Source organism: Homarus americanus, unplaced genomic scaffold, assembly GCF_018991925.1.
Source record: "Homarus americanus isolate GMGI-L3 unplaced genomic scaffold, GMGI_Hamer_2.0 scaffold30108, whole genome shotgun sequence".
NCBI lineage: Eukaryota > Metazoa > Arthropoda > Malacostraca > Decapoda > Nephropidae > Homarus > Homarus americanus.
The window spans coordinates 11,641,862-11,653,630 of record NW_024748109.1 but is presented as its reverse complement, the minus strand read 5'-3'; the positions used below and the strand labels follow the sequence as shown (position 1 = coordinate 11,653,630).

The 11,769-nt window shown below is 38.5% G+C and overlaps 1 protein-coding gene across 1 annotated transcript in view; it reads left to right on the top strand.

Moving 5' to 3' along the window:
* LOC121880062 (protein prenyltransferase alpha subunit repeat-containing protein 1-like) overlaps positions 1-11,769 on the top strand; it is a gene marked incomplete in the record, with an annotated part of 48,291 nt that overhangs the window by 12,555 nt on the left and 23,967 nt on the right. Inside the window, 1 exon segment of the mRNA XM_042387069.1 lies at positions 8,522-8,627. Coding sequence (XP_042243003.1) covers positions 8,522-8,627 — 106 coding nt within the window.

Genomic DNA, 11,769 nt, shown 5'->3' with positions numbered 1-11,769 from the left:
AGTCACCACCTGTATTCTCCTATCCAATAAATGGACTTCTGTTACCGGTGTTTCCTTACCCATCACTGCATTCTTCAGGGAAAACTAACCTTCACTTCCGGCCCCGGAATTTGCTGGCATTCTTCACAACGAAGGTCTTGGAAGGTAGTTTTTCCAAAAGACCAGATTCGTCCATATTAAATACCTGGTCGTCGGTGTACTGTCCTTCCTCCATAATCTCACGTAACGGAGGAATTCCTAGCTGCAACACGGTCAGCACTAGCTTCTTCACCACCAATGTTGATATTGGTGATCTTGCTTCTTAAACCTCTGTAACCATCCAGAGGAAGCATTAAAGGGTTTGGGCTCTGTAATCCCCATCTTCGGTGACACTGCAGCATACAGTTCACGCGTATTCTTTAACTGAGCGCGCGGTCCACCGCCATGTTCCGTCATGCCTCGACGCACCAAGTAGCTCACAAGTAATTTTTCCGTCTTGAGAAGCACCTGGTTGGGAAATACTTGATCATAGAAGCACCTGTAGACTTTGTGATGTTCATGTGCTCCTTATCTTGGCTGCATCCTTCTTTATCGTCCGGATCATAGATTCGTTCACACCATGCTGCCAAATCAACCTGTCTTGTTCCTTTCTCCAACTCTTGGATGATCTTGTACTTCACCTGAGCTTAAGGAACGCCGTGTCTTCTTTGGCTTAGTGCGGCTGGGTCCAGGTAAGAAAGGTTTTCTCTGGGGCGGTGGTCCGCGGAATATTTACAGAACAATGGATGCACGTATTATCGGTGTGGCCTGGAGGGATGAAACTGCTTCAGGCTAGGTCAAGCGTCGTTTTTCCTCCCCTCCTCCCCGCTGGGTGACGTCATATTACTTTAAACCATTCACAGCAGCAGCGGAGGGAGGTAAGGATGCATGGCCAATTACAGTCCGATACTATATGACGTCACTGATAACGCAACAAAGACACACACTGCGCAATCCACCAAGCGCCGCTACACAACATGGCTGATGGCGGAGAGATGGCGGGAGGTTGGGATCCTGCGCGCGAGCTCGCCAGCCGCCTCCCACAGAAGGTACACGCTACGTGAATGTGAGTATTCTGGTTTCGCAGGGTACCGCGAGAACATGGAAACGCGTATGGACCCGTGAAAGTGAGGGTTGACTGTATTCAATAATTTTAAAGTTTAATATTAAACCAATTACAGCTAGCAGTGGAAGGAGGTAGGGATGCATGGCCAATCACAGTATGATTCGTCATATGATGGTCACTGATAACGCAACAGAGACATGCACTGCGCAACCTTACCGCGCGACTTGCCCAGGAGCAGGCGGGAGGGGCGAATCTAAAAATAGCGTTGAGCCGGATACTCTCCGCGTAAAGGGGTACACGCACCGCGGAATGTGAGCATCCTGGGTTCCGGCAGGGTACCGCGTAAACGTGGAATGTGGGACCGCGTAAAGTGAGGGTTGACTGTACTGTATATAGTGATTTAAGGGCGATTTAGAGAAATTTTAGGAGTTTTTCTGACTTAATTCATTTTTGGCTTTACTTTGTATGTACTTTTCTGTGAGCTGGAACTCAATTACCCAATATCCCATTGAAATAATGGATTCAGTTAACAAACGACTCTGTGGAACGAATTGTGTTCGTTAACCGAGGAACCACTGTATAGGAAATTTTTTATAATTTTGGTAGCTGCGATATAAAAAATAGCTATATAAAGTCGCAATATATCCCACCCCTACTGTATCAGGTTTTGTAGATTTAAAGCAGCATGTACTGTATAGTGAATAAGGTTCTGCTCTTCATGTAGCAACATAAAGAAAGAATATAGGGGTATAGTAGGTTAGTCCAGGATAAAGGAGTTTACTGATAAGCTTAGTCTACCATGAGATGTATCATTCACTATAAATGACCCATGGAACTACCTGTACAGTGACCCCTCCGTTAACGAACTCAATCCGTTCCAGAAGGTCGTTCGTTAACCGAAACCATTGTTTCAATGGGTTTTTGGGTAATTGGTTCCAGCTCACCGAAAATTTCCTAAATTCAACAAAAATGGTAGAAAAGTTCACTTACTTTGAGGTGTGTATGTAGAAGGCTCCTGGATGATGATGATGATGATGGGATTTAGAATGGGGGTGGAGGAGAAGGAAGAAGAGAAGGCATTGGGGTGGAAGAGAAGTCACCCCATGGTGCCATTTCACCCATAAAATTTTAGCTCTCTGGTTTAATTCAAGATTATTTTCTTTAAATCAACGCTGCACTGCATTATATATTGTCAATATATAAAATATATTTCAAAATGACCAATAATTTGCTTGGAAACACAGAAAAAAAGCGTTTAGTTGAAGAGAGTCTCAAGCAAGATGTTACCTCCAGTGAAAACAGAGAGAGACTAACTCCTGTTTGCTGTGTTAAGAGGCTGGATGCCACGCATTAAACTAGTCACTTTACCTTCAATTTTGTTCAATAATTGTTAAAATGACTAAAAATTGAATATTAAACTTTTAAAATTATTGAATAGTATAAACTTCTTGATATTTACTAAAATAGTAAGGAATTTAAGCCCTAGAACCGATTAATGTATTGGCGGACTGATACTAAAGCTGGTTGCCCGGTCAGTGCAAGCGAAAACATGTTGAGGTCGGTTGGTAAGAACTTCGTTAACCGAATTTTTTTTCGTTAACCGAATTGAAGATCCTTTCGGATGGCAGTTCGTTAATCGAAATTACGTTAACCGAGGTGTTCGTTAATCGAGGGGTCACTGAACATGAATTTTAACCCCTGAAAAATATGCGTGCAACCCCTACTTTTTGCATAAAAATTTGATTATGAAAACTTGATTGATTGATTGTGGTAATTACATCCATGGCAATGCAACAGCTTAGGTCATATGTTGCTGAATTAAAATTAAGGCTTAAAAGACTAAAATGAAATACAATGTTAGGTAAAAAAATAAAAAGCATAGCATTTTCATAAAAACCATGTAAAAGTTAATAGATAAAACTCAAAGCTTGTGTAGAAGGCCGGCTTCCTGCATGAAGGAGAGGATGTCCCCTCCCATGCTACCCACTCGCTCCAGCACCAAAGAGAGATGATAAGACCCCCACCCCCACCCCCACTCCCAGCATTGCTCCCAGCATTGGAAGAGGTACTCACTACAAAGATCTATGAAACTGGGACACTCCACCAGGAGTGGATGGCAGCTCTTATTACTGGCTTCATATCATAGGCAGACAGAGGGGAATGATGTGCCACAATGGCGAGAAGCAGCTGCATTCACCACAGCATCAGCACGCTCATTCCTCTTCTCCTTCACATGAGCCTGAACCCAGCAAAACTGACTTTCTGGCCTTGATGTAGGATGAGAAACAGCTACTGTAAAATATCTGTAACTAAAGGATGGGGTGATGAGACACTAGCTACGGCCTGGAGAACACTATGAGACTCGCTAAAAATTTTAAAATTGCTATGAGGGTGGGTAAAAATAATCTTGAGGGCAACTAAAATGCTCGAAAACTCCTCCAAAAAATAGATGCCATGGTGGGGGAGACTACCATTCCGACAAAATTTGGGAAAGACCACCCCAAAACCTACCCCTGCATCTGACTTTGAGCCGTTAGTGTATACAGTGGAGCCTGGATTTACGTGGTTTTGGTTAACGCGTTTGCCAGAATCGAAATGCTTTATTTACATGGTAAATTTGGTCATTTACGCGGCGAGTCGCTGGAGGGTCCAGACGCGCCGCCCCATTTTGGATTCAAGCGGCCCGCTATCCCGTAAGGTTGCGCAGTATGTCGCTGTTGCGTTATTGGTGACATCATATGACGTATCGGACTGTGATTGGGCCACACATCCTTACCTCCCTCCCCCGCTAGCTGTGATTGGTTCAATGTAATATGACGTGCACCTGCCCCCACAGAGAAACCGTTACCTGCGTCAGTCGCCCTCTTCCGAGTCACCCCGTGTAAACTGTGTTCTATTGTTACCGCTAATCTCGTAAGAATGGCATCTGCTGGACCCCCACCACCACAGAAAAACCTTGCATTACCTGGAACCCAGCCACTCCAAGCCAAAGAAGATACGGCGTGCCCTAAGTTACGAAGTTAAGTACAAGATCGTACAAGAGTTAGAAAAAGGAACGAGGCAAGTTGATTTGGCGCGCCAGCATGGCGTGAACGAATCTACGATCCAGACGATCAAGAAGGATGCCGCCAAGATAAAAGAACACATGAACATCACAAATTCTGCAGGTGCTTCAATGGTGAAGTACTGTCAGAACAAGGTGCTGCTCAAGACTGAGAATTTGCTGGTGAGCTACTTGATTCGTCAGGCAAGATGGAACATGGTGGTGGACAGGCGCTCAGTTCAGGACTACGCACGTGAACGGTGCGTAGCAGTGGCACGTAAGATGGGAATTGCAGAGCCCAAACCCTTCACTGCTTCCTCTGGGTGGCTGCAAGGGTTTAAGAAGAGGAACATGATCACCAACATTAACTTTGCGGCAAGTGATTTTCCTCCATTCTTACTTGACATTATGGAGGAGGGACAGTACACCGACGACCAGGTGTTCAACATGAATGAATCCGGTCTGTTTTGGAAAAAGCTACCTACCAAGACCTTCGTTGTCCAGTCTGCCAGTAAGTGTCGGGGTCGGAAATTGCAGGAGTGGTGCATCACCATCCTGTTTACCACCAATGCCTCTGTTACCTGTAAGCTCAAGTTATCGGTGATCCACACAGCCCGCAAGCCGCACGTTTACAAGAACATGGACATGACCAAGCTAAATGTCCACTGGCTAACCGCGTGCATGTTCACTGGTTTGTCCCTCTCCTGGTTTGAAGACTGTTTCGTTCCCGACGTCAAGAAATTCTGTGAGCAACAGAATGTTCCATTCAACATTTTCTTTCCCCTTGACTACGCACCAGAACACTCACCCCTACTGTTGGATCATCACCCCAACATAAAAGTGGTCTTCCTTCCTCCCAATACTACGTCGTTAATCCAGCCCATGGACCAGGAGTTGATATGCAACATAAGGCTGCATTCTCTGCAAAGAAGTTTAAGCTCCTGTACGACTGTACTAACACCAAGGATGAGTTGCATAACCTGGGTGACACCGATAACGAGAGCGACGAGGACGAGGAAGAAGATTTGGCCTAGCAAGAAGTTCGCATCAAACAGTTTTGGAAGAAATTCAATGTCAGGACAGCTGTTGATTTCTTGGTAGAGGCATGGGGGCAGCTGTCTGTGGCAACTATTCGTCACGCATGGCGGCATGTGTTGCAAGGTATCCCAGGTGGGAGGCAGAGTCAACTTGTGAATGGTGAGGTTCAGTCTGTTGCAGTGGCAGTGGACCTTGCAAGAGAAGCTGCACAGTGTGTTACAGTTGCAGGCTTCTCCGAGACCACCAACGACGACATTATGGAGGTGATAAGGGATCCTGAGGTGACTGCCGACTTGATGTTAGAAGACGATGACGTCAGTGAAGATGCAGGTGGTGCGGCAGCCCGAGAACAACAGAAGTTAACACATGGTAATGTAAAGGATGCCATCAAGTTTGCAGAGAAACTCAAGCTCGTCCTTTCCAACGACCCTGACGATCACCGCTATGAAGTCTTCAATAACCAGCTGTTGCAGACTATGGAGCAGTACATCTATATGTATCACGAACACATCACCACTAGCCGTCAGCGTAACATCACGGACTTCTTCACCCGCAACCCTCCACAGCCAGCCGAAGCCAGTGATAGCGACAGTGATGTTGACTTTGAGGGATTTGTCAGGGAGGCCCTGACAACTGTGGTGGATAGTGATGGTGATTCACTTGAGGGCCAGTAATCTGCCCTCTGCCTCGGAACCAGCCCCCATCAACTTATGCCGACCCATCTCTTCGACTAACGTAAGTGTTAAACCTAACCTAACGTAAGTGTTAAACCTTGATTTTTTTTTTACCAGGTACAGTATATTATTCTCTTATTGATATTTCTCTTCTATATTATGTGTTTGTGCATACCATCAAAATGAAGATAATATTTTTACTACAACGTATGTATCATGTTGCAAAAAGTGGAGTTTGGGGGTCGGCCCAGTCTGTATTTCAATTAATCCCCTATGTTTTGTTATTTCATTTATGCGTTTCTCGTTTTACGCGGGCCTCCACGGGTTCAATTGACCTCGTAAATGCAGACCCCACTGTACAGGGATAGTCTCTCTGTGAGAGGAGGCATGCTCAAAAAAAAAAAAGAATGAACAACACAAGGAGGGAGTAAGTCCTTCCTTTCGTTAAAATTCTGGCAAACTTGAACTTCAGGGCGAATCCACAGAGCGGCACTAGGGAACCGCATGGAGCATATCTGAACAAGAGGAAGACAAAGAATACTCACAACTTCCCTTACCCTGAAGCCAAAAGATTGCGAGAGACCTGGATGCTGAGTGTAGTGTGGGGACATAGTCTTGTCAACTACACAAGTGTTGGTTACAGACTGCGGAAGGCCGTGGAGATGACACCAACACTGGATCTGCTGACGTCGAAGATCAAGGGGTGACTCATCAGCATCAACTACTAGACTTGGGATTGGTGAAGACCTGAAGATACTGGTCGCCAGGTGCCCCCCAGCATGATCAATAGAGTTCACTGTATTGAATCTAGCCTTAGTGGCTGAGGATTACACCTTACACCCATAATCCAGTTTGGGTCTAACTAACATGTGGTAATGGTATAACAAGAGTTCCTAGGATAGCACCTCACGACGTGTGCCCCAAGACTCAATAACTTGAGAGCACACTGGCAAAGCTCTTTAAGGACGAATATGTGGCTGCCACGTAAGCTGGTTGTCGAAGATAATGCCCAGGATCGTGATCTGGGTGAACACCTCCAAGGGGGCAGAAATGCATGGCAACTGTCTTCAAGGGAGAAAATCTGAAACCAAACTCGAACTGCACTCAAGTATACATATGTATTTGTTTTAGAGACCACTCACAATTAAAACAGTTCTTAATATATTTACTTTTGTTTTTTAAATTAAAAAAAAGTAGTGTTTTTTTAAAGCAAATGCTTAGTTTTGGGGTTACAGTATTTCAATTATAAAGTAAAAAAAATTTTGTACAACTTTGGCGGTTCTCCAGATTCCTGTTCGCTGGAGTGGATTTTTTGTTTGCTTCTTCTTCATATGTCCTGTGATATATGCCTACCTCCAGCACGTTTACACATGAAGTGTCATCTCGTTCCTCTTAGCTTTCATTAGGCCTTTATCAAATGATTCAAATCTGATTACACCGCTGTACAGTATCCCTGTTATAGATGATACAGTATATATTTTAATAATAAATAATATATTTTAAAATAAATTGTTTTTAAATGAATTGTACTGCTATATATAAAGGACAAATTTTAAAGGAAACACACATGGCATTTATTGTACAGTATATTAAAATACAAATTTAAGGGTCATCGGGGGGCTAATGAGTGGCTGCTTAGTTGTGCAGTAGCCCCCACAAACCCCCCCCACTTGGTAAAAGTCCAGACAATCGGCAAGACTGTACCCTCTTTCCTCCCAAATTGTCTGGACTTTTGAGGGTTTACTGTATATACATAAAAAGGAGAAGAAGAATCAAGAAAATGGAAAACTTTTCAAGAAAATTGTGTTACTGTATGTGAAAATAACATGCTACAGTATTTGATTCTGTTAGAGGCTCATTTTTTTTAGATCATACATTAGAAATGACAGCCAAATAAATTTCACAGGGCACCAGTGTGCATGTTCTTGTTTTACCCTGAGCTGTTATCAATATCATGCATAATGCCATTACTGTATAAGTTTTATATACGTAAAACCTTGATAACTTGACACATATGGGACTGGTCTAATTTAAAGAACGTAACACTTACCAGAAAGGTGTGGGTAATTAGAGAGATGGGGTGGAAAGGAGTGTTGTCAATCGCTCCTCAACAACTGATATTTAACTCGCTACCATGCAGTCACACGGATGGCTGGAGCTGGTGGGAGGCGAACCTTTTTGGGGGAGAAGGGGAGGGTCGCGCTCACTTCTCTCCCCTCCTTCCTCACTTAAGTGTGGCTAATTGTGATAGGGAGATGAATTTTATACCATAATGATCTTTAATCCTGATTGGACAGCCAAAATTGTGAGAATGAGTTGCTGAGTAATCTTGATAGAAAAATTTACAAATAAACATGTGTAATGCTATGTGTCTCATTTTTATCTTTAATTAACTATATTTTTGTATATAATTTACTTTGGATTAATTTTAATATTTGAGACAAATTATTTTTTGTTACTTTTTGCTTTCAGTACTTGAGTACATTAAGAATGAGATATTTTTTTACTTCTACTTGAGTAACATTTTGCCAGTGTAACAATACTTTTACTTAAGTAACAAAGTCCAGTTCTTTTTACAACTGCTGTACTGTACAGTATTATTATTTATACAGTACAACAATACAATAATGTATGAATTTATCTTGAATAAAATGTTATCTAATTCCATTATGTTTCTCCCAGGTTTGGTTAGTGATTACAAGATTGCTGCTCTCAAAACTATGGAGGAAGCAACATGTGAGAGAATCATGAAGAAAATGGATATGGTCATAAGCCAAGACTCATTATTGTAAGTTGTTCAAAGATCAGTTAATGTAATAATAGTCTTAACAAATTTATTACTTCACTTAGATATCTTTTTTTTTTTTTACTTAATACCTTCTGCTAGGTGGCTCTAATTAATTTGCTTGCAGTTTGGGGTGGGTGTAAGGAGGTAGTTTTGGACACTAGTAGACACACTCCCTCATTTCACAGCTGTGGAATTGATTATGTGAGTGCCCACCCCTCTCCAGACAAAAAGGCCATATAGGTAAAGTAATCCTCCCATGAGTCGGAATCTCCAGTCACCAGAACTCTCTAATAACTCAAATGAATTTTGAGCCCTTCAAGAAAACTCCATATATATATATATATATATATATATATATATATATATATATATATATATATATATATATATATACATATATATATATATATATATATATATATATATATATATATATATATATATATATATATATATATATATATATATATATATATATATATATATATATATATATATATATATATATATATATATATATATATATATATATATATATATATATATATATATATATATATATATATATATATATATATATATATACATATATATATATATATATATATATATATATATATATATATATATATATATATATATATATACACACACAGACAGACCTCGACTTCATTTGTCAACTGCACTTTTACTTACGTCAGGACTACTTAATTTAAGATTTTTATTAAATTTTTTTTTTTTTTTTTTATGTTTTCAAATGACACGCATTTTCTATACCTGAAACGTTTCCAGTTAATATAGTATCCATGTATAATTAGAAAATTATGGGAGTACTATTGCATTCAATGACTACATTAAAATGAATGCTGTCCTGTAACCATTCATTATTTATTACTTTCCTGCATCCATTCCTCATTATTCATTACTTTTTACTGTACTGTATTTCATTGTAGATTATTTATTTAAAAAAAAAAAAATTTTTATCTATTGACTGATATATTGGACTTCGACCTTATTTGGGTCCTAACCCGTCGTAAGTCGGGATGTAATATATATATATATTATATATATATATATATATATATATATATATATATATATATATATATATATTACCGCTTAACGTTTTTCACTTAGCAGCGTTTTATCATATCACGGTGCCTCGCGATATGAACTTTCATAACACGGATTTTTCCATATCTGGGTGAGGATTTTTCCATATCGCGGTGAGTGTGTCCGGCTTCGGAGATGCTATTTTAGGTTTCCCCCACCCGCCCTGCCTGACTGCCTGTTTAGCTCATAAATTCATACAAATTGCCGGTCAGAATATTAATTTACATTGCTGGAATTCTTATAATTTGGTGATGTCATTTTGAATATAAACATCATATATTTTGCATTAGACATACAAATTTTAGATAAAAATTTTCTCGGAAACTATGTTATCTTTTGTGCGAAAATATATGACTATATTCAAAATATTCCTAGTCTTACAGAATCAGCAATGTCAATTATATTATCCTAACTTTAATCTGAGGTATTATTTAATACTAAATGTTAAAAACTCTTGAAGGGAGAGTTGGTGGGGGGTGGGGGGAGGGTTGGGACTGACGCGCAGTTGGAGAGGAGAATTGGGTATTTTGATTGACAGATAGTGTCCTGAAGATTATTTTTTGTGTTAACTGGAGAGTATTTGTTTTAGCTCATAAAATTCTTCAAATTACCGGTCAGAATATAATTTACATTGCTGGAATTCATAATTTGGTGATCATTTGAATATAAACATCATATATTTTGCATTAAACATACAAATTTTAGATAAAAATTTTTCTCTAGGTAACTATGTTATCTTTTTTGCAAAATATATGACATTTATATTCAAAATATTCAGGTCTTCAAGGGAATCCAGCAATGTCAATTGTATTATCTAACTTTAGTTTGAGGTATTATTTATTAAAATTTAGTGGTTTCCCAAAAATTTCTCAGAGAGGAAGAGCGGCAGTGTAGTGTGAGAGGGAGGAGTTGAGTCCATTATTTGAATGGACAACTAGCGACTGTATTCTCTATTTCTCTTAAGTATTAATTGTGTGCATGTACCATCATAAAATTAAGATGTTATTTTACTACAACATAGTTATGTGTCTTCAAAAGTGGAGTTGGGGTCGGGCCGGTTTCTATTGGAATTAATCCCATATGTTCTGTTGTTCCTTAGCAGTTTATAACAGGACCCTCTGGGTTCTACAGATTTATTTACCCTTAACATATATATATATATATATTAATATATATATATATATATATATATATATATATATATATATATATATATATATATATATATATATATATATATATATATATATATATATATATATATATATTATATATATATATATATATATATATATATATATATATATATATATATATATATATATATATATATATATATATATAAATGAGTGCTGGCGTGATCTAGTATTATATAGCATAAGGAAAGAAAACACAGAGTTCCCAAGCTCCGTGTGAATTCTACATCTTCAGGGAGTACAGATTAGGATGTGAATTACAGCGATGCATATATATATATATATATATATATATAGCATTTGGTTAGCATTAGATTGATTAGATTATAGGATTAATCCGCTTTCAGGCCCCCAAATACAACCACTTAACAAAAAATATAATATTAAATTGTAAAAAATTGTAAAAAGTGCATAAATATGCATCTAAACCTTGAAATAAAAGAATATCATTAATACTTGTAATAGAAACAATAAATTAATAAAAAAAAAAAAAAAATTATAATGTTGGTTATGAGAGTTTAGATTCGTTTTAGCATCCATCAATTTTTATAGGTAAACCCGTTCTTTATAGGAATATTTATGTAGATCATTAGATTTATAGCATACCTTATATATATATATATTTATATATATATATATATATATATATATATATATATATATATATATATAGTTTAACGAACACCTCGGTTAGCAATAATTTCGATTAACGAATACTTCCATATGGATCTTCAGTTGGTTTAACGAAAAAATTTAAACAACGAACTTCTTCTGAAGTCCTCAACATGTTTTTAGCTTGCCTGACAGACATCAGCTTTAGTATCAGTCTCTTA